Source organism: Halichoeres trimaculatus, unplaced genomic scaffold (assembly GCF_033239565.1).
Source record: "Halichoeres trimaculatus isolate MK-OKI-2021-1 unplaced genomic scaffold, fHalTri1.1 fHalTri1_scaffold_3, whole genome shotgun sequence".
NCBI lineage: Eukaryota > Metazoa > Chordata > Actinopteri > Labriformes > Labridae > Halichoeres > Halichoeres trimaculatus.
In genome coordinates, this window is record NW_027437181.1 from 7,909,926 (window position 1) to 7,935,495 (window position 25,570).

The following is a 25,570-nucleotide window of genomic DNA, read 5'->3' on the forward strand; positions in this document are numbered from 1 at the left end:
TGAAGTTTAAGACAAAGTATGGTGCTGATGTTCTGCAGACAGTTTGCTGTCATCTTGGTTGCTTGCATCCTGGGTCTACTTGGGGTTCTCCTCCCAGTTGCACATGCCTAGTTTTCTGGACACATCCATTTGATATGGCTCCTTTCGATGCACAACAGTTGGGGCTTAAACCCCGACCTCTCAAGAGCTCCACAAAAAGCTCAGTCAAATCACTTTTACATCAATTTCTAAGGAGTCCTTTGCAGATGCTGGTGTTTCTACATGAGCTGAAATGAAAACAGCTCCTGTAAACTTCTATCCACATCTACACGTCTTTAATCTGAGCCACAAAATCAAGGACTACCAGTCGAAGAAAAGATCTAAGCTTGATCTAAAGTTAGCTGGGCTTCAGGGTCTTCTTTATCGGCTCCTGTCCTTTAGTTGTCTAAGTGCCTGACCCTTTCCCTCATACTTCATCAAGCCTCTTTTTGCAGGAGCTGTTGAAATCTTCAGCGGTAAATCTACCCAGAGCAAACAGGTAAGAAAGAGAGGAGGTGTCAGATTATTATCATCTCTTACAAAACGCTTGAAACGCTACGAAACATGACGTTATGGTCCAGCACATCTTTGACGTCTGCAGAGGATGAGTAACGAAATGACGCTACTTTGCAGACCGACAGCTGAAAATCTTCATGTGCTGCCAGATTACGGATTTAGTGTTCAAGCTTCACAGTTTACCCCCTGCAATCTGACCTCGTAAGGATCCCAGATTTAAAGGATTATAACAGATACACTGATTAAAAGCACCTGTGACAGGTCAGACCCCATCATCCTCTCTGGTTTGAGGGATAACTGATGGATCCTTGTTCCTGAGGGCTGTTGGATTATTGTGCTTCCAGATCCGTGTTTTTTAGTTTCAGGGAATAAACTTTGATAGTTTTTCAGGGAATAAGAACCCTCGGACTCTGTGCAGAACATTTGTGAAATCTAAGAACCTGCAGAGCCCGTAAATCTGTCTCTGGGGAGGCGAGTGTCAATGATTGATTGGGTTGAGCAGAGATGGGCAGCAGCTCTGTTTGTTTGGTTTGGATGTTTGAAGCAGACGTCAGTTCATCTGTGGTTCACTTCTTCTGGAACATTCAATTAAGATTTATTACACCATCTTGCTGTGTGTGTGTCTGTGTGAGAGAGAGAAGAGTGATACACACCAGCCGGGCTGGAGATGGTGACGATGCGACCTTTGGCCTGTCGCAGCAGTGGCAGGAAGCTCTTGGTAACGCTGAGCGTGCCGAAGAAGTTGACCTCCATGCAGCCTCGGAAGTTGGACATCAGGGACAGCTCGGCGTCTCCAAAGTTTACACACACGCCTGCGTTGTTCACCAGACCCCACAGACCTGCCACACACACATGGATACATAACAAAGATGTGAGCGGAGTGTTTACACAGCGGGGGAAATGGGAGCGGATAACAAAGCTGGTTTCTGTCATAACGGACGTGCTGGCACGGGTTTGAACCTACACTGAGACGTTTAATGTGCAGAGCTTTCAACACGCTTTACAAACCCTTCAACTGGAAATCCCTTTATTTATCTACACACACATACATCTGTGATTACACTCTGAATGTTTAGAAATCGTGTGTGAAGTGTGGAGGAGGCTGGGTTGTTGCAGGATTTTCCTTCTAGAAAATCACGACTTTCTAAGAAACTGGGGCCGTTTCTGATGTAGGAAGAGGAGGAATATATACACTCACCAGCCACTTTATTAGACACACCTGTCCAACTGCTCGTTAATGCAACTGTCTAATCAGCAAATCACATGGCAGCGACTCAATGCATTTCAAGACGATCTGCTGCAGTTCAAACCGCTGAAAGGAAGGCTACAGAAACTCAAATAACCACTGGTTACAACCGAGGTCTGCAGAAGAGCATCTCTGAACACACAACACGTCCAACCTTAAGGCAGATGGGCTACAGCAGCAGAAGACCACACCGGGTGACCCTCCTGTCAGCTAAGAACAGGAAACTGAGGCTACAATTCACACAGCAACACCAAAACTGGACAATAGAAGATTGGAAAAACGTTGCCTGGTCTGATGTGTCTGGATTTCTGCTCCACATTCGGATGGTAGGGTCAGAATTTGGCGTCAACAACATGAAAGCATGGATCCATCCTGCCTTGTATCAACGGTTCAGGCTGCTGCTGGTGGTGTAATGGTGTGGGGGATATTTTCTTGGCTCACTTTGGGCCCCTTAGTACCAACTGAGCATGGTTTAAAGTCCACAGCCTACCTGAGTATTGTTGCTGACCATGTCCATCCCTTTATGAGCACAGTGTACCCATCTTCTGATGGCTACTTCCAGCAGGATAATGCTCCATGTCATAAAGCTGGAATCATCTCAGACTGGTTTCTTCAACATGTCAATGAGTTCCCTGTACTCAAATGTCCTCCACAGTCCCCAGATCTCAATCCAATAGAGCACCTTTGGGATGTGGTGGAACGGGAGATTCTCATCATGGATGTTCAGACGACAAATCTGCAGCAACTGTGTGATGCTATCATGTCAATATGGACCAAACTCTCTGAGGAATGTTTCCAGTACCTCGTTGGATGAAGGCAAAAGGGGGTCCAACTCGGTACTAGTAAAGTGTACCAATGTGGCAGTGAGCGTATATAATTTTTCTTACTATTTTATGGGGGGAAAGAACGATCAGGGTTTCAAATTAAAAAGACTCAATTAAAAAAAAAAAAAAAGTTAAAAAGTAAAAGTTGATAGGGTTGAAAGGGTTAAGCCACTTTTGACCCAAAGGCAAACTTTAGTTCCAGGATAAAGAAATTGACCCTAACAAAGATTTCTGATCATGACATTGTTTAACTGAGGAAATAATACCCTGACTTTGTAATTAAAATTTTAAACCTTTAATAATCAGTTTTTCACTCTTAAAGTCATAAAACGTTTTGGTCTAAATTCAGCAAAACATCATCACAACACACGGTCTGTTTTTATGACTTGTGACTTAGACCAGGACTCCAGTTTTAGCTTTCTTTTTGTAAATTAGTCCTAAATGACTCCTTCCTGTTTATTTCTTTGTTAATGTGAATAGATGACTTTAAACTCCACGGTAGAGCTTCTTCCTGTTCCTAACGAGCTAAAGCAGCTGATGTTTTTCTCGTAGAGATTAAAGCTCTCCATGGTTTCAGCTCTTGTCCTGAGTTAAACTTTGAATCACACAAAATAACAAAGCAGAGTGTAAATATTTACATTGAGGTTACATAATGACCTAGCAGCCAGTTACAGATCTGTCAGACTCTCTTAATCCCGGGTTATTATCTGGCTCTTCATTGGCTAATGAGACTACAGCAGAGAACATGTGTTCACGATTGCTTCTGTTTATGTAACTGGTACAGTCTCCCTCCTTTCATGAACATTAGACTGTAATCATGGTCAACACGGTCGCCTGCACTACACCATGAGGTCATCCTCTCCCTCTCGCTCCTATTCTTCGAGTACAAACAGGACTCGCTGGGCTCTCGTCGAGAGCAGCTGACCCAGAATCTCACGCTTTGTTTAACGGGCGGCTGAAAGAGCTTTGTTTGGGCTAAACTGTTCCCGAGCTGATGAATGAAAAACCAGGAAAAGAACATCCAGGCTGGCAGAGGCACAAACACCTGAGAGGCCCGCCCAGGTGACCTCCTCTCTGCTCCGCTGTGCAGGAGAGTAAACTTTATTCATTCACAGAGAGCTGCTGATTACCTCACTAGGGACTGTAAAACACACTGTACCAAACCAAAGAGAGAAGAAGTTACACAACACAAGCTTTCAGAGCGGAGATTAATGACTGTAACACACAGTTTCTCTCTTTTCATTCCTGTTTGAATGTTTGTTTATATGACGTATGAGTGAACAAATGTGGTGGATCATTTAACAAATGAAAAAGGCACTGAGGTCAGACTCATTAAAACAACAAACTATGAGCTCAAAAAGAAAATGATTCACATTTAAAAACTGTTACTTAATATATCTGAATAAAATCCAAAGAGGAACAGAGTCCTGATGATAAAAGAAAAATGCTAAAGTTCCTATGTAGGGATAAGAGTCCAGATTGGCGCTTACTTTGACTCTACATCAGGACGTTAGTTTGACTTTATTTTGAGTAAAATCTCATATTATCACTTTATTTTAACTTTAATCTCTTACATTCTGACTTAAATTTCTTACATATTGACTTTATTCCGACTCCAACCCAGCGCTATTCAATTAAAAATTTGGTGGGGCCAGATTTTCAGACTAAGGACATGAGCTTGGCTGCACGTTTATTGTTAAGCTGCTGTGACCCTCTCCTGAGCTATGAAAGTCTGCTTCACTGTATTGGTCAAACTTTTTGGACATTATAACCTTTCAGGACTGCGACGCACTTATTGGACAGCAAACAAACTGGTTTGGTTTTTGGACTTGGTGGTAAAATAAATACTTTCCAGTCAATACAGGATTAAACTGAGGATCATCTATGCTGATTTTTTGTATCAGGGTAGAAAGAGACATGTTATTTTCTGCTAATGTTAACTTCTCAAATGCACCTGCTCAGTGACACAATGTATTATGGGTTAATTGCTAGGTTACAATTAGTGTTGAAGTTAATAGAATAGAATAGAATAGTATAGAACTTTGCAAAATAGCTGCCATAAGTTCAGGTTCATTGATGACATAGGGGTAATTGTTATATTGTAATTATGTGATGACAAATGAGAGTGAGAGCCTTTGTGCTTTATTTCGTGCTTTATTATTATTATTTTTTGCCTTAAAACTTTATAATAATATTGGAATTTGTGTAAGAGCTTGTCAATGTTAGTAAAAAATGTTATTTTTTTTATTATTTATTTATTTATTTATTTATCCAAGTCACTCAGCAGCTGCTTTAAGGCCACATTACGTCTCTCAACTTTATTTTGAGTAAAATCTAATTTTTTATGACATGACATATCTTAACTGTAATCACTCACATTTTGACTCAATTAAGATCTAATATTTTACATTTTGACTCTATTCAAATTTAATATTTTACATTTTGACTTTATTCTTCTTTATTCTTTTTATTCTCTTGCAGTCTGACTTTATTTAAACTTTAATCACTTACATTCTGACTTTTCCAACTTGAATCTCTTACAGTCACATTTTGTTCTGACTTAAATCTCTTACGTTCAAACTTTTAACCAACTTTATTCTGTTACATTCTGACTTTAATCTCTTACATCACAACCATATTCCAGCTATAATCTATTCTTACTTTATTTAAACTGTAATCTCTTATATTTCAACTTCTGGTTTAATCATTTCCTTTTTTAATTCTTCCTTTTTTAAGTTCAACTCCAAGTTTTTCCTCCTTATTTAATTGCAAAAAATTCTTCTTCTAGGTGAAATTTCTTCTTCAGCTTAATTTAATGTCATGTTTCCAACAGCATAATAAAGTTTTGAAGGTTAACTTAAGTTTTATTAAAACTTTTTAAAGTTATCACAAAGTTTTTTTCTGGAGACTGCAGCCAAGAAAATCTGTCAAACACCAACAAACCTGTGATCACACACCTTTCTGCACCAAGGTTCAGTTTACACTAGTCAGTGCCTGCACACACACACACACACATACACGCACACACACACACACACACACACACACACACACACACACACACACACACACACACACACACACACACACACACACACACACACACACACACACAACCAAACACACCCAAACATCCAAACACGGTTCCAGCTTGAGTGCATGGGAGTGTGTTTTAAGTGACCTTTCCCTCTTGTTCTTTTATTACATCCACCCGCCCACTCACTTACACACACTAACACACACTAACACACACTAACACACACACATCCACACTCGGTTTGTCCTTAAATGACTCAGAGGTAAAGCCAGCGGTCGGAGCTGACTAATTACAAAGCCAGTGGGAGCTGCAGGTCTGAGCCAATCAGAGAGCAGAGAGCAGCGTGTTTGTGTATGTGTGTGTGCGTGTGTGTGTGTGTGCAACATGAGACCACCAACACTCCATACTCCGACATACGCCTCAGATCAGATTCAAACACTGCTCAGATATTCCCCAGATACGGCTCACATACTCCCACTGTCCTCCCCTGAGGCTGCTGGGAAATTTCTCAGATCTGCTCAAATTATCCTCCGTTACTCCTCGAGTGGAGCTCCTCCTGAGAGTGTTCGCTCAGATACTCCCCCGATAAGTTAGGAGGACTCTGAGTTACTCACTGTTTTATTGTTTTTTTTTTTTCTTATGAGGCTTTAAAGGTTTATTGAGTTCAGGAGCACGGCCTTGCACGCTTGTTCACCTGCATCTGAATTTTCCATGGACAGCCAAACATAAAGAGAGGACAAAGTCTTTATTTTGTCCCTCTGGTGCTCCCTTAGTATCTTAACATGATTAACAGCTTGAAAAATCTCTATTTTTTAATTTTAGCTGCTGTCTCTTTAAAGCTCCCCACTCCACAACCCCTCTTTATTTTGATTGACCAGTCTTCTGAAGACCCTGATACTTATCCTGCACAGCCTGGATACTAAAACCTTCATTTTTGCAGCTGATTTTCTGGGATTTTGTCGCATTTTGCATGTGGAAAAAGTAAAAACATGAATGAGTAAGAGTCATTCAGAGGTGTCTGAGCTGCAGGTCTTCACCTTTGAGGCCAAGCTTGGCCTTGGTGTCGAGCAGCGCCTGCTGGACCTGCTGCGGCTGCGTGATGTCCACCTGTAGGAGGGTGAGGCGGGGCGAGCAGGTCCTCTGCAGGTCTCTGGCTCCATCTCCCGACAGATCCAAGACTGTGGCGAACACCTCGAAGCCAAGAGCGTCCAGATGCTTCGCTGTGGCGTTTCCGAAACCGGTATCACAACCTGTGGGGGAGACACGGAGAGGGTTTCACAAACTGACACACAACGAACTCCTGTGGCTGTTCTGTTCCTGCAGCTCTGACTCGTCTTTACGGGAAGCTTGTTGGGTAATTTTTGGAAGCTAAAAATCTCCATCAGATGTTTCTCCAGAAGCAAATTAAACCCAAGAGGACAGAGGCAATGTGTTTTCAGAGGGATGCAGATGTGTGACCGCATCGCACAATAATCTCTGTTCAAGCATGAGCTGTTTATACAACTACTGTGAACATGAGAGGAGAACAAAGAAGGAGTCAGCTAACAACACCAAGGGAAGACATTTATCTTCAGTCACCCAAACCAAAGTTTACTCACTTCAACCGCAAGATTTTTACTGATTTTAACAGATTGTTACCAGGTGTGATGAGAAATATGAGCCAAAAGCATACTTCTCAACATTTTTGGTTATTGTAGAGCAGCCAGCAATTAGCGTCTTTCCCTTAAGCTTCTTTTCCTTCAGCTGTAACCCTGGTACAAAGAACTTTGTTTCCAAGCAGCAAGTCTTGCGTTTTCTGAAATAACAATGTCCTGATGCAGAGCGCTGACACGTATATAGTCTGTCCTTAAAGGTCTGGAAGTGGCATCAATCATTTTTGACCATTCCTGGAAGTCAGCGCTCTGATTAGCTTTTAAATACACCTTAAGCAGATTTGTCGCTCAGGTTTAAATGCTTTATCTTGATCAGATTGTTTGGTGCACTCAGAGTTAGAAATCGGATTACTGCTGACAGACCTCGGGAAGTGGGATTGTGTTCCTCCTGCTGTTGCTCTCCGTACAGACTCCAATGCTTATTAATACATCATTGATTGACCTCTCAGACTACAGATCCCTGAGCCTTCATCTTTATGTATATAATCTATAGACAGGGATTGGCTAAAGCCTGGTTTGGCCTGACAGACGGGGATGGTTTAAAGAATCTTGATTTTAACAGCTGCTGTAGACGAACTGGTGCCTATCTTCTTTTTGCTCAATTTGTTCTTTGAATAAGTTTTCAGGAACGCTGAATTCTCACTCACTCACTATTTGCTTTCATTTCAAATAAGGAGGAAAAGAGAAAATGAACTGTTTTTCAATGTTTGGATTTTTTTGATTCATAGTTGAATATCGATCGAACGAATGATACATGTATTGTTCAGACTAAGCTTGTGCAGATTTTCAAGACATTTCAGAATCTGTTTGTCAGTTGATCAAAACGAAGCTTGGGATCTGGTGATTGCTTAAGGATCTCAGATGGACCTCAAACACCAAGGTCTGCCCATAGCCACACCCCCAGTAGGCCTCAGAGGGCTGGCCAATCAGGGGGAAGGGGGCGTGTAGAGCAGGGAGCCTTTGAGGAAAAAATGTTAAGGACAGGAGCTGAAAACAAGGGTCTGAAACACCAAACAGGATTTTTTAAGATGTAAAAACAAAACATAGACTCAAAAAGAAGAAAAAAAAAATCAAGACCTCCTCTTTAATTCTGACTTCTTTTTTTGATTCCTGTCTTGTTTTGCAGTAACAGCAGAGAGATGCTGTCAGTTTTACAGTGTAAGAGCAGGAATGATTGGTGCGCTTTCCTCTGTGAGTACAGTAGATTACAATCTGATCTAACACTTCCTGTTTGTCTGACTTTACAGCGCTGCAGCAGTATATTATTGACTGGTTTTAGAACACAGAGTGGTGTCAGTAGATTATTGAAAGTGTTGGTAGATGATTCTTGAAATGTTCTCAGTTTATCAGCTAAGGATGTGGTTTGTTTTAACAGCATGAGTTCATTTTAACAGAGTATCAGCAACAGATATGTGTCCACTCTCAAAGCAATCAGCTAACAACAGTAGGATATCGTCTGATTTTACAATGCTATAAAAGAGTTTAACACGAGCAGCAGCTCTGATCCTCTGCACACTGTGACAAACAATGAGAAGAAGTGGATTCACAAACTCTCAGAAAGATTAAATCTCATCGGAGCGAGTTACGAGCAGCTTCCTGCAGCGCTGGCAGAGCCGCAGATCCAGATTAGATCAGTGTGTTTGAACTTCATCTGATGTTGAAATCGCTCTGATCAACTGTCACCTGTATCTGGTCCAACAGAGCGGAGCAGCTTGTGATGTAATAATGAACTTCCTACTGGTCTGATGGGTTTGGTTGTTTGGATTTCACAGCTGCAAGTTTGGGCAGAAAAATGCTGCTGCGACTCGAGAAAGACAAATATAGAAAAGCATAAATATGTGGACTGTTATCAACATTTTAATCATGCTGACAGGTCCCGCCTGCAGACGAGGAGGTTGGGTTACGTAACATTCAATGCAAGGAGGATCTGATTCCTTAAAGGTTGTTTCCAAAATGTTTTCATAACACAAGTAGATTCAGTCAAAGATAATTCATACATAAGACGACCTGAAATAAACTCACACACATGGCCTTCGAGTACGACGGAAGAGTAGGGGCACGTTAAAAAAAAAATACAAAAAAGCCCTAAATTTATGAGAATAAACTTAAGATATTAGTGGTAGAGACAATTACTCAATTCTTAGGGACTTGGTTTTGGAACTGGAACTCTGAAGAAGACAAAGTTCGGAGTAACAGTTTGTATCTTCAGGAGACCAAATTTAGACGTTGGGAAATGACATTGTAAGGATGTTGGTTGAATGTCTCTTTGCTCGGTGGGTTACATTGTCCTCTCTTCACAGCCAGCTCTTGCTCAAATAAAACATCTGCAATTTGCAACACTAAAAAAATAGGATACAGAAATATTACACAAATGTGATCTTTCATTTTTTATCCTACATCTTCTAGCCTATAGCTATAAAATAACTGTATTCTTGTGATTTTTATGGGATTAATCTCATAAGTGTCCTTTTTTTTTCTTTAACGTGGCCCTATTCCCACGTCTTGTACAAGCATCAAACTGCAGATGTGGCTCTAAATGTGAAAAAGTGGCCCCATTTCGGCAGCTTAGCTGGTGACTGCCATAATCATGTCTGCAGCCCCTGCACAGAGCTACCGACTCCTCAGTAAGGAAAGGAGCTATTGGCTGTCCTAAAAGCCACCACATAATGTCATTATTAACCATTTCCTTGTGATTATCATGGACCATAGACTGTATTAAACATGGACGTAGTCTCCTTAACGTCACCTGTCTGTTCCTGAAACAGAAAGTGAAGCACATCAGCTTTTGCGGCCTTATTGGTAGTAGCAAGGGCTTCTCATAAAGCTATAAGGCACCTGTCGGTCACGTGACCCTGAGCTGTGCCTCTGATTGGGCAAGCTTGTGATCTTAATATCCTCTGAATGGCTGAGTTAGACAAAAATTCACCCCCCCTGTACAGTGGGTGCCGATAGTAAAATTAGCAACTCATTCAGGAGACGTTTTTTGAACCAGGCTGTAAATAGGTTAATTTCTGCTTTGAAAACAGCTTTTTTTTTGGCTTGATGTGTATGTGACTTCCACTACTTTCGGAGTCATCCTCAAGGGGACACTTGAGAAACTGTAGATTTAAGCACTTCAGCATTGTCTCATATTTTTAGACCAGACGTTGCTGCTTGTAATGGAAGCTGTAGGAGAGAGGGGTAATATTGGGGAGAAAGAAAAAAGTTTAGAACGGCAAACAAACTTTCTCTTATCCATTTTTTTTTTCAATGTCTATATATCAGTGTTGCCAAACTCATCAGCAATGGAAGTGTCAACTGGCCATCCTAGAAGTCACCAAATGGTGCCATAACCTAATTTTCTTTTTAAAATATGTGTGTACTTGTAAGGGACACTATGGAGGATACCAGCCAGCAGCTGCTTTGCAACTTGCACAAAATTCATTTACAATCTGCATCTAGATATCAAGGTTAGGAGTATATCCCGCTCTGATTGCTGCTGGGAATGACACCATGTGAGGATTTTTGAGTACTTTAGGAAGAGACAGGGGACCACATCAGCACCTGCTGTTTGCTGGGAAGCAGCAGGAGACCCTGGGACTCATGTAGACTAGTCAATGACCAAGTTTATTGTGTGAGTTTGAAAAATCTAAGATCTAAGGGACAAACTGATTCTGGATGGATGATTAGGAAGTTAAGTTGAGTTTTTTTTTATTATTATTAACACAGGGAACTTGTTCCCTCTGAAGCAGGTCTGATCTGCTCCCAGCTTAAACTCAACATGCAGCTTTAGCAGACCAGACCTGTAAATACTTGTGAGAAAGTCAGATGTCTGCATCAAGAATGGATCAATGTGCATGGAATATAAAGCTTATATCATATAAAAACTGTATAATTTTTTTTGGATCATTTCACACAATGTTGAAGCTCAGATAACTGAAATTTTATCAAAGACAAACATGTGGCTGCAAGTTGGAGCTGTTTTTTAAATTCCTCTGTCTGTCGCTGCAGATGGATTTTGTGAAATGTGCATGATCTAAAAAGTTTGCATTTGTCTGATTTTTTTTCTTTCTTTTTCTTTTTAATAAAGTCTTATTTATTGTCTTTTACTTGGTTCATGTTGCTCTAAAACCAGAGGAGACTCCATGTCAGACTCCAGGAGTGTGTGCAAACTCAGAGTGTGTGCAGCATTTCTGGAGCAGAAATAAAAATAACTCAGAGTTTACGTCCCAGTTTGTGTCCCGGTCTCACGTCTCTGCTGAACTCTGGTTGGGCCTCGTATAAATTTACGAGTTTGGCTCTGGATTTTAGAGCTAAACTGGAGTCACTTTCAGGGAACTGTGTTCCTCTGCACAGGAACACAAAGAGGGAGCCCTCCTCGCTGCACGTGCACATTTGTTTCCCAGAGGGGAGTTCCTCCCCAACATCCCCCCACCCCGAGGGATCCGTCACGTAACCCTCGGCTCCCCCGTTTCCCAGAAGCCCAAGCACCTACAACCTGATCTGCTGCGGTACTCGCTGTTCTGTTTGTTCTTTTGTGCGGCGGGTGTTTGAGAGAGCTCTGCTGGCTCGGCGTTGGCATGCTGCTTGACTCCGTGTCCTTGGAGGACTTCCAGAGTCACGTCCCGAGGAGAGAAACAGAGCTAACGCTGGCTCCAGAGATAAATACCAGCACTCTGCCCCATGTTACGGAAACACAGGGTACACCTTACTCACACACACTCTCACACACACCTGCCAACTCCCCTGAAAGTGTGTGTTCTTTGAGCGGTGACAGTTTGATGAGTGATGATAACGTTTGTGTTTGTGTTTGTGTGTTAATGATTGAGTAAATGAGCTGATTAAACCAACAAGGCTATTTCTGCTTCCTGTATTTTTAAATCATCATTGATCATTATCTTGTCGTATTCCTGGCTCTGAGTGAGGAGATGTCATCAAACTCTCTGCAGAGATTGCTTCAACTTGTAGCTTTGAAAAAGGCTTGAAAAAGAGCTTGTTGGATTTGTTTGCAGCAGCATCAGAAAACTTTGAGCATCATGCACTAAGTTCATGTCCTTAACCCATAGAGCAAAGAGGCATTCAGATGTTCAGAAACAGATTTCTGAAGCAAATTGACTGTTGCGGCCATAATGGAAGTGACGCGGGCTTCGAGTCTTCACACAGTGTGCACGTCAGTCATGTGAGTTGATTGGGTAAACTCACAATTTTAATATTTTCTGAACTGCTGAGTTAGACAAAAAATCACCCCATATACAGTGTGTGTGGATAGTGAAATTAGCGACTCAGACAGGAGACGTTTTTTGAACCAGGCTGTTAATAGGTTAATTTCTGCTTTGAGAACAGCTTTTTTTGGCTTGGTGTGTATGTGACTTCAGATACTTCTAGAGCCAGCCTCAAGCGAACACTCGAGAAACAGCAGGTTTTAGCACTTGCTGCTTGCTGTTACTCCAGACCATGTCTTTTTCCGACGTCTAGAGGAGTTATGGGCAGACCCAAAGTAAAGCTCTAAAATTTGTGAAAAATGAAAAAATTATTATCAAGCTGGAAACTTTTTCTTTGGTCCACCCATTCCTTGGACATGTGAGCCTTATCCAGTGAAGGCTAATTTTTTTTTTTCAGTAATAAGTAATGATGAAATTATTTTACTTCTTAATCAGTAACGTTGGTTAAAATCACCTGAACATTTTTCAGTTGAAGAAATTAGGGACAGGAACAGGGAAACAGGCGTGTGGATGGAAATCACTTAGTCATAGTGCTCTAGGGTTAAAGGTGTTTGGTTTTCCACTAACTGCCTTAGGTTTTTTTTCAGTCTACATATTGAAAAGCACACAAAAAGTCTTTGAAGGTGTTGGATTTGCCAAGATGCAATCTTTTTATAACCAGAAGCAGCAAAAGATGTGCAGGGATATGATCCAATGATGTATAGTAATGGTAATGGACGCTTTAGGGGAGAGGGATAACAACGTGGATCAGTCGCCTGCTCCGGCTGCAGCTGGGAGGGACTTAGAGTCTCCGAACTCCAGAAAAAGTCACTAGATTTGTCGCCTTTTTGAGGACGAGTGGTCTGAAAACTCAATGAACACTCCCCATTAAACTTGCACTTGCACTTGCAACAAGTTCTGTTCGATGTAGACTCTTTTAAGGGAGCTCCCTGCCTTTCCATGTGCAAAACCATTTCGATTGTTGTGGATTTTAATGTTACCTGCTTCACACTGAGAGTTTCCCATCAGTCTGTTCAGACTAAAACAGTTTTGTAGCGGCTGGACTCTGGAGCTAATTTTGGATTTTGGAGGTATTTGCAGGGGGAATATTCCGAGTCACTGTGCACGTCTGCAGATCTGAGCCTCTCAGGTTTCTGTGAAGACCCCACACTGTCCCACATTCTTCTGCTGACCTCTCACAGCAGGGTGCCATATTTGCTCTCAGGGTCGAAGAAGGTGTGCGCTCGGACTCACAGGACTCAGACGGGCCTTCAGCATCTCTAACGCCGACCGAGGTTCCTCTCTGAAACTGGAGCCCACAGGAGCATCCCCAACAGAACTCAGAGATTTATCCCGGTGAAGCATATGAGTTAGGGTTGCAGCTGAACTCTGGGTCGTGTTATCTCTGCTCTCTATTATATAACGAGGCCGGGGCTCCAAGGGGCTCCTGACATGAAGAAATAAACGTGATTCTGCACAGAGATGGGCGAGAACGAGGCAACGCTGAGGTCAAAACGCACATCTGTCTATGGGAGGAGGCTTCAACCTCTGCAGAAAACAGATGGAAGCAGTGACAAGTTTGCTGACAGGACGGCACATCAGTCTAATAAATTTTAACTTTATAACTTTTGGTGTGGAAACTTTTATTTGCAAACAAGATAAACAAAGTTTCCCTTCAGTGACAACATATTAACCCACGTTCGAGAAACACTTTGGATGCTCTTTCCATCATCACCTGAAAGAAGTTGGGATCCAGAAAAAGCCCGGCCTGATCCAGAGATGACTGATTTTAAACATATGTGAAAGAACCAGCGGTGATAGTGTAAATTCAGCTCTTCGTTCCGCTCTGATCCAAAGACGTCCCTCCCTGTAACCTTGCAGCAGAGGGAGGAGACGTGTTTCTGTGTTTCTGTACAGACACACCTGGAAGTCATCACATCATCAGCGTTATGATTAGAGAATCATCGCTGATATAAAACCACACAGAGGGATGAGACCGACCCGTGACCTCGACTGATGAGGTGTCACTCAGAGGTCATGTGTCCACACCCTCGAGACTTCAACACCAGAGTTTGACCTCACACCTTTTTTAATCCTCTGCGGCTTTATTGTTTTCTCTTTCCCAGCATTCTACCTCACAGATGCTTCCCTCATTTTCAAACAGATTCATAAAAACAGATCTGTACGGGACCCTCAGGTAGGTCCAACCCTCAACAGATTAAAAGTAAAACAACTTCTCAAGCGTTTCAGTAAAAGATCTTAATATCTCTCAAGTTTTAAATACAGACTAGAGTGACACCCCCCACCCCACCCCTTGTGGGTTAAAGGAATGGGGTCTTTCATAACTTTTTTGTATTTCCACATGGATGCATCAATCCACTGCTATTTAAGGAGGTGACAGTCCTTCACATATCACTACAATAAATACTACATAATAATAAAAACAAACTCAGCAAATCTTCTTCATAACATTTTGCCTTAAAAAGACACATTTTCGGGTAAGAATTTTAACAGCTTTGTCATTTTTAAATTTTTTTTTTGACACCAAATCACCTCTCGTGTGTCCTGCACTGCAAGAAATGAAATCTTATCTGGTGTTTTTGTCTTATTTTCAGTTCTGCCATGGAGCAAGAGAAAAGTCACTTGTATTACGAAGTTCAACATTCAAACATTTTATAGCAAATTTTTCTTGTTTCATTGGCAGATTATTTGAACTTGTTATAAGCAATTCAGACCTCATGTTATTCTTTAAACAACTAAAAACAAAACATTTTTCTACACTGATATGTTGAATGTGGCTCGTATTGAGTATATTAAGACAATTTTTACAAAGAACAAGACAAAAACACTTGATAAGATTTCAGGTTTTTGTAGTGTGGACGTCCTCACATAACTTTCACAGCTCTTAGTTTGTTGATAAAAGGTCATAAAAAACCCATTGAGATCATATCAGAGGCCTGTCTCTATAAATGGGCTTTTCTCAACTTGTAATCTCAGTAGCTTTGTCTTTTTTAAATGTATTGACAAGAAATCACCTCTCGTGTGTCCTGGACATCCTCTTATAACTTTGACAGAAAAAAGGCGAATGTTAAAAATGAAACTGTCTTCGCCCCGGTATAAACAGTACGTAATGCAGGATACCTTAGGTTGAATATCATTTCAGAGAGTGACTAAAAACAGCAGCTCGGAAATGGAGTTTTCTGTCTGTGTCTTGACTCTCACCAACACAGGTCAGATATTCAGACCTACATCGGCTGCACTCTAAAGTTAAATTACTGACAGACAACAACGGTAACAGCCACACTTTAGATGGAAGATATCGAGCCTGTAGTCCACAGAGCGGACCGTGTGGGACCATGTCCCAATCTGAAAATGTAACTCAAGCACGAAACTTCCGTCACAAAAAAGCATATATTTTTTTTTATAACTAAGAAAAATTTTAAAAAATATTGTAAAGCACAGTGACTTGGATAAGTAACTTTAATCTGATAGCTGTTTTAGAAAGAGTGATGTGTTAGACTAGCCATTACAGAAAAAAAGTGCTCAAATTAGAGTAACACGCAACTACATTACTAAGAAACTAAGTAACTAAGTAATGCATTACCAGCATGGGCACCGGTTTTGAAGCAGGGAGTCTTAAACGCCCCGTTTCCACCAAGCAGTCTGGTTTAGATCAGTACAGTTAGGTATGGGTTGGCTCAGTTAAGCTTGGTCCTGTTTACATTTCCACAGCCATCCATGCCCCCTCATGGTAGGGGGCGTATTAGCCGGATGCTGACAGCCGCATGTAGTATGACGCCATAGCAGCGCCACACAGTGTACCCCGCTAATAAATCCAACAAAGAAGAAAAACGTGACACAGTAAAGAAAAGAGCAATGATGGGAGACATCTAGCATTTTGTCCTCTCTGGCATGTAGCTCGTTGATACAAAGTGCAATCAAGTTTTGTTTCAGAGAAGTCTGTGTGCCACCAGGAGAAATGCAGTTGCTGTCAGGGTAAGTGACGATTCTATTGACCAATCAACGGCAGTGTTGTTGCTTCACCTTCTGAGAGTGGAGCGTACTGAGACGAAACCGAACCAGTCTGCTTGGTGAAAACGCGGCTTAAGAGACAGCAGCTTAAGTAAAGTGTTTCAGCTAGAGGCTGAAATAACTGTTTTCTAAAACAGTAGGGAGAGAAAAAAAGAGTTTACCGAGCTGTAAATCATGTTAATGATTTTATTCATGTCTTAACCTAGCTTTCTCTCTGTGTGCAGAGAAACAACTATGCAACTGCAGCTGCATGAGACAACTATAGCAGTTTTTATGCTTAATGTGTCTGCGAGGTCTGCACAGCTCGTTACAGATGAATGACCTCATTTTAGCAGCCTCACGCCTTTGCGTGATCCTTCTCAAGTGGAAAATTTCTGCAAACGAACAGGGGCCCCTAGCACGGAGCGTTAAGAAGCATATAAAAGCCATGCGTGTTCTCTCATGGTCGTTTCGTGCATCTAATTTCCATTACCATTATCCAGCCTATAGTAGTGGTTTGGTAGACTGTACATTTTTTATAACGTAGGGTCAAGAGGCCGACAGGAAGTGCAGGATCTGCAAACCGGAGCTGGCGTTCCATCCCAATAAAATATCTGTGGAGGTCTCCTTTCCCTTTATATCATTAAGGCCTAGTTTTGTTTCATTGATCACGCTGAGAAAACAGCAGAAGAGGCTCTGCTCTGTTGTGTGATGACTGCATGTGCAGTCCGGCCTTTATCAGGACCTCCAGAGGAGTTCTCTAGAGTCCTACCCCAATAATGATTCTCTCTTGGTTCGTTCTATTGTCAAGCCAAATATGATCTGGTTTTGATACGCTTTGTTTTACTTCAAAGGTCAGCGGGTGTCTTTAGGTGGTTCCCGTGCACGACTTTCGCCTTAAGGGTCTTGATGCTTGTTGCAGGGATTGTGCACAAAGTTTGAAGGGTTTTTAGAAAGTCAGATGATCCCTAAGAAGGTCTCCATGAACCATCCTATCCTCTAATCACAGATCTTTCTACATGGACTGTTCGAAGATTTGTGATCCGCTCTGAGATCAGCACAGATTGAGGCCACATGCTCGTGTTCTCATGGTGGGCTGAATATTGGGCAACATTTCCTCAAATGTTCCTGCTTGGTGTTTGTTCTGTTGCAGCCATCCTCTCTGTGTGAAAACAACACGGACTCGCCGTGGAGGTCATCGTTGCTTCATCAGTTGGAAACTCTGTGGTAACAAACAGTCGTCCAACTGTGAGCCGAGGCCACGTGACAGGACGAGGAACAAAGAGTCAAACCTTTAAATAACTGACGGCCATCATCAGTAAACATGCTCTGCTAGCTTACGTAACGTGCTCCAACTGTGAGGCCTGATGGTTCCTCTCAGGAGGAGACGCTCGCTTCAGCCCAAACTTCAGCTTCATCCGTTTAGAGGAGTCATCATCGCTGATCGCCGGGTTGATGAACTTTGCTGAACTTTGTGAGGAAACAGATGAGGAGACAAGGAAGGAGCTGAAAGGAAGAATGAAGTCAAAGGTAGAGGAAAAGTGAGGAGTGATTTTGATAAAAGACAGGAAAAGAGGATGAAACTAAAAGAAAAGAGAGCAGTAAGAGTGAAAAATGCTGAGTTAGAAAGATGTAAAGACGAGTCCAAAACAGGGAACTCTGGTGACGAAGACATGAGATTCGAGCGGTCATATTTCTGTTCCTGTTTCTGTTGGACCCGTTCTCCTGCAGCTGTGTAACTGGAACCTTTGGACCCAGAGTCAGCGTCTCGTGAGAGCCCAAGTGATCACCAGAGATCATAACGGAGGGGAAAACCACCGACAGATTCGGACGTGACGAGCAGCCGGGGTGGACTGGAGAGCCAAAAATGGTCGTCTACTTTCTTCCCCACTTGAAGGATGGAGTGTGATGAACTGTGCTGCAGACATTCACGTTTCCCTGATGAGGACATTAGCCTCTCAATCGCAGCAGAAGTCTCTTAAAACAACATTTCTTCACCATTTGAAATAATTTATTGCTGATTTTTGGCAGCGCTGGAAGCTTCAAGCAGTTGGCTGTCGTTCCCGGAGTTTAAGATGCTGTTAGACGACCACCAAAGTGAGTTTCAGCTTATTGTAAAAGGTCTGTTGAGGTTCTCAGTATTTATGGTCGAAGTGATTCGAAGCATGATCCAAACTGCCACAGAGCTCTTTAGATTTAACTTAAATGGAGTTGGAACAGTTGGAACTCCCACAAAAGATGTCAGTCTTTACTCTAACGTCAGTCTTTCAGGATTATACACAAAAAACACCCTTAGATTAGCTTTGCAAGGTGTGCAAGAAATGTAGACACCAACAAACTCTGTGCTAATATTTATAGATATGGTGTCACACATTTATGCAAAAGCTCTTTTTTCATTCCAAATGATTTTTATTGTTTAGGCTCATTTATTCTCAACTTTAAATATGGATCCGGACAACGTCTTTTGTCTGTGCTTTGCGTTCATTTTGTCCGTATTTTGCCACATTTCCATAAAGCTTAGGGATACATTTGTTGCTTAAGTGAGACACAAAGAAGAAATAACAATGGCGGGACTTTTTAAAGGAAAACTTTCAGAGTTGGCAGGGAACTTCTGTCTCTGTTTTTTATCTTTTATTCAAGAGCTACATTATCAATAGCTTCTCTACGTCCTCTACACGTTTGATTTTGAGTTTGATGTCATAAACTTTTGAATCTGGGCTGCCCCACCTCGTCTGGTGGATTTATTGGTTAACAGCAATGCCAACATACAGGAGGCAGGTAAGTATGTGAGCAGTGATGGTAACTTTGTTTGAAGAGGATGGATACATTTTTGTATGTCTTTCCAAGGACGGATAAATTGACCTTTTTAGGCCTTTGCACACTGAGGCCATTTTTTTGTCTGAAACTAATGCAGGTTAAAAAATAAATTAAATCCCATCTTGTGTCAATCATTACGATGGCGTATTAGGGCCACTAAAGAAATTTAAAAGAATAAATAAATAAATTCGAGAAAAAAACTAAAAATTTTTGAGTTTCCAAAGTCGCAAATTTACGACTTGAGAAACAAAAAAATTTGCAAGTTCATTAAGTGGAAAACTTAAGACTAAATAAACTAGTAAATTTGCGAGTTAATAAAGTCACAAATTTGGCCCTAATACGCCGTCGTAGTTATATACTTCACTGCAAGATGGACCGAATTGTAAGCCTCATAAGATTGTACTTTGGAGTTGATCTCACCAATAAGGAGATACTACTGGTTTTAGCCCAGAGTCATTGCATTCTTACGGGTTCTGAAAAGACGTTGGCGCGCCATGGGGCTGTTCAGAAGAAAGCAGCACACTGGACTTGAGGAGGTCTTTGTTTTTATCCTACAAGAAGTTTAACGCAGCGGGCAGATACGGGAATATAGAACATAACTTTATTAGTCATTGCAACAAGTACAACAAAATTGCAAACATATTGCAAACATGTAGATGGTTCTCCGAGTTAGGTGTGTGGTTCAACAGGACACGAACGAAAGAGATAAAATAAGAAAAAATCACTTGATAAGATTTCAGTTTTTTGCAGTGTGGATTATCCAGCTGGTCAGGCTGGTCAGAACAGACTTTTTCTTTCAGCTGGGATGAGAAAAGTGCCACTAACCCCTTATCCTTACATGCCCGTAAAAGATACACCCAAATTAAATTAGATGCTGTTCTTGGTTTCTCTTTAAGGAAAACACTCTAAACGTTAAACCTCAGCAGTCAAACGTATTGTAACTGTAACAAGTGTTTAGTTATTTAAGTAAGAACACAAAAAATTAAACATTTTTTGTCCTCGCTTGGATTATTATTTTTTCAATGTAACGGCACACTAAAGGTTGACAGCATAAAATCGAAACTTAAGCCCCGTTTCCACCAAATGGTTCAGCTCTTTTGTCCTTGTATGGTGCGCATTTTTTAGCAGCAGCTGGTACGCAGGGGTTAGAGACTACGCTAGTTTTCCCAAGTTGGCAGCTGCTTTGAATGACACGTTTTTCTATCATCAGTTTTTACAGTTTACTGTATTTAAAAACAGGTTTTATTAACAGATGTTATTGTCACTTTGAGGAAAGCAGGAGCCATGACAGACGACCTCCAGTTGTTGGTAGTAAATGCTGATGAAAGACGTGCTGTAATGAAGATTTTGGGGCTAACAACAACAACATCTCCTGATTCTGCTCCTGACTTTATGAGCTAAAGAAACTTATCTGCCACGAGTGGACACTTGAAGAACTGCAGTTTTATTCCTCACTGAAGAGTTTTAGTCCCTGGGCTGTGAGTCTGTGCTGTTATCTTTGGTTTTAGCTTCACGTAGAGACACTAAACCCTGATGTGTCTGAGTCTGAATCTCTGAGGATGTGGACTGATCTAGAGCCCCTCCCCTCCCTGACAAACCGTCTAAAGAGGCTCCGCGAGGTGTCCTCCACATGACGGCAGGACGCCAGCCTGCAGCTCTGCCCGGTCAGCGAGCCCTGTGACTTCAACCCTCATCCTTCGAAGAATGCGCCTCTTTGTCAAGCAGTTCATTAGCTTTCTAAGAGGTTTACTGGCTCCTTTTTTTCAGCCTCTGCTCTTATTTCCAGAGTGACCCCGCTCTGACCTTTACAAGCTTTCAGCAGAGCCAATTAAGAGTGAGCTTTTGATTAAGATCTCAGCCCTGGAACGGGTTTAAATCTGCTCTCAGATATCCCGTTATACTGCATCAAAGCCAGCGCTCGCTGCGCTGGGCAGAGGGCGAGGAAACTCCCCTGCTGTAATAAGACCTGGAGTCCTGAGGTCGAGGTCTGAGGATCTGAGGCTAAACTTCCTGGGAGGAAGTGGAAACCCTGGTGTCCACAGATGTACACCGCCACGTGAAGAAGCAGGTCCAGACCTGGTCATGTGCAGACTTCCAGGACTTTAAAGTGTGTTACTATGACACCAGACGGCCTCCTGAAGCTCGACAGCTTAGTCTGCAGAACACTCTGATCCGGTTTGGGATTACTAAGACACAACACGAGACTGAGGTTCAAGATCGGAAATCAAGAAGAGCTCCAGGGTTTATGGACTCAATCTTTATTTTTAGCAACTGAGATGATTTTATGTGACCCCTGCTTCGTTGAGGGAGGAGTGACGATACAGCTCCATCACATGACGGTCACTTAAGAGTTTCTACTCTCACATGAATTTCCCTGCAGGTGTTTATCGTATTATTTCAGCTTTTGCAGCCCAAAGCAAACAGTAACAAGAGCAAGAAAGATTGCATAGTTTTCGTCGTGGCAGCGGCCTCGGTTTCAAAGTCCCATGTACACGATTGGTGCAGCAGGAACCCACAACACTGTGTTTGAATACCAGTTTATGCAACCTACAAATGTTAAATATAATTTAAAGTTTGAAAAGTTATGATTCAGTTTACCTCCAAAGTCAAACTCTGCATTACAGCGTCCACTCTCTGATTTATCTGGTGTGTTTTTCCAACATGGCCCGTGGGTGCTCACAGTTGCCCACGAGCACCGAAGCTCCTGACCACCTACATCCTCGGCAGCTCTGGTTTCTGGGGGTTAGCTCTCTCTCAGTACGTGACTGCTCGCAGTGAAGGTAGGAGTTAAATCTCAGTTTGAGGCCCCCGAAAGGCTCAAAGTCTTCCCTGCCCCAAGGTCGCCCCCCCCTCCCTCTTGGGTTCATATGTGAGCGTGAACTGTTCCGTAAAGTCCGGCTGGTATTTGTGTAACCTAGATTTCTGTCCCTCTGATCAAGCCGGCACCTCTTCCTGCGTGGGAGGCGGCTGCTGGAGAAGTGGACCACACCTTTGTTCAAAGTCTGAGAGTGTTTGAACACAAGAATTTCACATCTGAGCACAAAGTGGAGCAGGGAAGAGACACAAAACGATGAAAGAGTGATGCAAACTCAAGCTCATGACTCACAAAGGCGATGAAAGTGTTTTTTTTTTCATCATAGTGATGTGACCGAAGAAGCAACATCTCTCTGTTCTGATCCAAAGGAGAAGCTTTGGAGGAAAGTTTGTCAGGTTTCAAATTGTTGATCCAAGTTTAAGCCATTGTGATTCTGAATTGTGATTGTTTTGCACATTTAAAGCTGCAGTTTGGCTGCAAAATGTAGAAAAGTCTATGAATTAATGAATAATATGTTCTAAATGTTTAATGTAATGGTGAAGAGTCTTAAAAATCATGAAGCATGCTGCAAACTGTCTAGTTACCTCATGGCTTGAGATGTGATTGGCCACCATGGAACCAGCCCTTAAATCCCTATCACTGATTGGCTGTTTGTTTTGGAAGAGGCAGGAATTGCATGAAAGTTAACCATTACAGGTGTTGCAATAAGTTTTGTTGCATTTTAATACAGCAAATTATTTTTCTTTGGGCTTGAGCGTTGCAGAAAAATATTTGTTAAGGAAAGGGAGAAGTGAAGTTTTTGAACATTAAAGAGGGGGTATTCCACTTTGTCGTATCTTAATCATGGATATAAAATATCAATCTTGGATGTTCAGACTGAGTTTGTGCAGATTTTTAAACCTCTACATATTTAAATGTTGTAGAAATCCCTGAATCTGTCTGCCCACAGCTCTGCCCCCAACTGGCCTCCAGAGGGCTGGCCAATCAGAGTGAAGGGGGTTTGTGGAGCGGGGGGGTTTAAAGAGACAGAAGCTGACAAAAAGTGTTTCAGAAAGAGACTTTTTCTGAAACACCAGGAAGAGATAAACAGATTTTTATTAATTGTATATAAGGCTAAAATTTTGTTTACCATGAGTCAGTGCCTCAGTCAGACCGCCCAGGTAAAAGAAAGTCCTGGCCCTTTGATGCATCACCTCTCAGGAGAAGAAGCTGCTAAAGGTATTGATCCACAAACCTCTGACCCCAGCAGCTGTTTTGAACGTATGTGCTGCATGTACAGGTACACAAGTGCAAGGTCACTGTGCAAAGTAGGACAAGCTGTCTGATGTCCAAGTGGTGAAAACACAAGCACACAAAGCTTAAAGTCTGCACATGATCCTGTCTACAACAACACTTACTGAAGTTAAGCTGTTTCACGCTGTACATGAAACAACCTGACTTCAGAAAGCATGCACTGCTCCTTTAAAGAAGCAGGTATTTGAGGACATTTTTCTTGTGTTTTGAAATTTTTCAGACCAATTATCTGATAAAGAAAGCAGAAGCATCGCAGTGTGGTGATATCTGAGAGCAGAAACAAATCACAGCGTCTTTCCTGTGAGTTCATTAACAACAGCAGAGCGAGCGCAGCATCGGCCCGTCTCCAGGGTGATGTCTGTTTTTGACCTTCCAGGTTACCTGAGGACCTGTTTGGGAAAGTTTCCGCTTTAAGTCTCTCCCTCTCTCCCGCTCTGTGCAGCTTACATGAACACAAAGGCAGAGCGTGGTGTTATTAGACAGCAGCATTAATCTGCAGATCTGATTACCTCGTTAACCACCACACCGAGCGCCCCGAGCCAGCTGGCAACAAAAAATGTGATTAAGTCTGCAGAGAGGGCTGATCCAAACACACACACACACACACACACACTCACACACACTGAGGGCTTCACATGTCTCTCTCACACACACACAAACACACTGATCCATAAACTTATCAGGCGTCTTATCAGGCTGACTTCCTCTGAGCTCTGATAGCAGAAAATGGAACATAAACACTCAACAGTCACCTGTGTACGCAACGACCCCTACTCCTGATGTCACTCTTTGACTCTTATTGTGAAAGGGAATCCCCCCCCTTACAGACAGCTATTGTTCCTGGGGTCCACCCCCTCCTTCCCTCCCTCAGAGGGTCCCAGGAGGATCGGATCACCCTCCCACAGCTGAGCGGTGATACTGTGGGTTTCTTAAAAGTAGGTTCTGAACAACGTGACCTCAACTTATCATTTACACTTGTACAAAAGATTACCAAACTCCTTTGAAGCTTTCAGAGCAGAAACATTCAATCTGTGTTTTGGAAGAGCTGGGAGTAAACTTCTAAAACAATTTATAAAACAAGACACATCAGAGAAGTTAAATTTAATGAGGCAATGTAAAAGTTTTAAGAAACTTTTGGATCTTTGCTTCGTAAAATCTGAAGTTAAAGGGTTGAAAATGATCTTTTCTGATCAATTCTGCAGGTTATAACCCCAAAAGATGCACTTAACTTTTTGTATTTTAGGCAAACTTCTGCACTGCATGACATTTTTCCTTCAAGAACACTAAAATGAAGCTGATGCAAAGAAAAGCATCAAGTAGAAAGTTCAACAGATGCTCTAGAGTGCATTTGTAACTTGTAAAAGAAAAACAAAAATTACTGATCATTCAAGGAAGTTGTAAAAGCTTACAGTAAAAGTGCAAACACATGCACCTGAGAGAGTGGGAGGAGCCCGCTCTTACCTGTGATGAACACAGCCTTGCCGTGGGCAGACAGCGTGGTGGGCGGCGAGCCGGTCCTGGCGGCAGAGTAGATGCACAAAGCGAGGACGAGCAGAGCCAGCAGCAGCACGGCTGGCAGGCAGAACGCCCACAGGCGCTCCACCAGCACGGTGGCCCCCAGCCAGGCCACCAGGGTGGGGGCGGCGCTCAGGTGGGACGCCAGGATCTTCTTCATGGCCCCAGCGACGAAGAAGGTCAGAACCCCCAGGTAGATCCAGAAAGGAAGAGTGTAGTCGTCCATCACAGGAGGAGAGTAGGAGGAGGGTCACCTGGTTCACCTGACGCTCAGAGACTCTCGTCTTCAAAGCAAAACAAACTGAAAGAAAGCTTCTCTGCTGTTTGTGTCAGTGAATGTCTCTCTGCCGCTCTCCCTCTCTGCTGCACACACACACTCTCTCTCACACTCTGAGTGTGTCGGTGGAGTCGGTGCAGAGCTCGTCCCCTGCCTCTCTCTCCCTCCCTGGCTCTCTCTCAGTGTATATATAGAGGAGAGCTGCAGGGGGAGGAGGGACTACAGGCTGCAGCCCTGCATCTAATCTGCAGCCCACACACACACACACACACACACACACACACACACACACACACACACACACACACACACACACACACACACACACACACACTAATCATGGCCTATTGTTTACAATTCAGCCAAGAC

The 25,570-nt window shown here is 42.4% G+C and overlaps 1 protein-coding gene across 1 annotated transcript in view; it reads right to left on the minus strand.

The window, feature by feature from the left end:
- Positions 1-25,348, minus strand: part of hsd11b2 (hydroxysteroid (11-beta) dehydrogenase 2) — a 36,207-nt gene extending 10,859 nt beyond the window's left edge. The window contains exons 1-3 of the mRNA XM_074667181.1: positions 24,871-25,348; positions 6,679-6,891; positions 1,188-1,373 (exon numbers count right to left, since the gene is read on the minus strand). Of these exons, the coding sequence (XP_074523282.1) occupies positions 1,188-1,373; positions 6,679-6,891; positions 24,871-25,150 (679 nt within the window). The 5' untranslated portion in view covers positions 25,151-25,348. The remainder of the gene's footprint in view (positions 1-1,187; positions 1,374-6,678; positions 6,892-24,870) is intronic.
- Between the last annotated feature and the right edge of the window lie 222 nt (positions 25,349-25,570).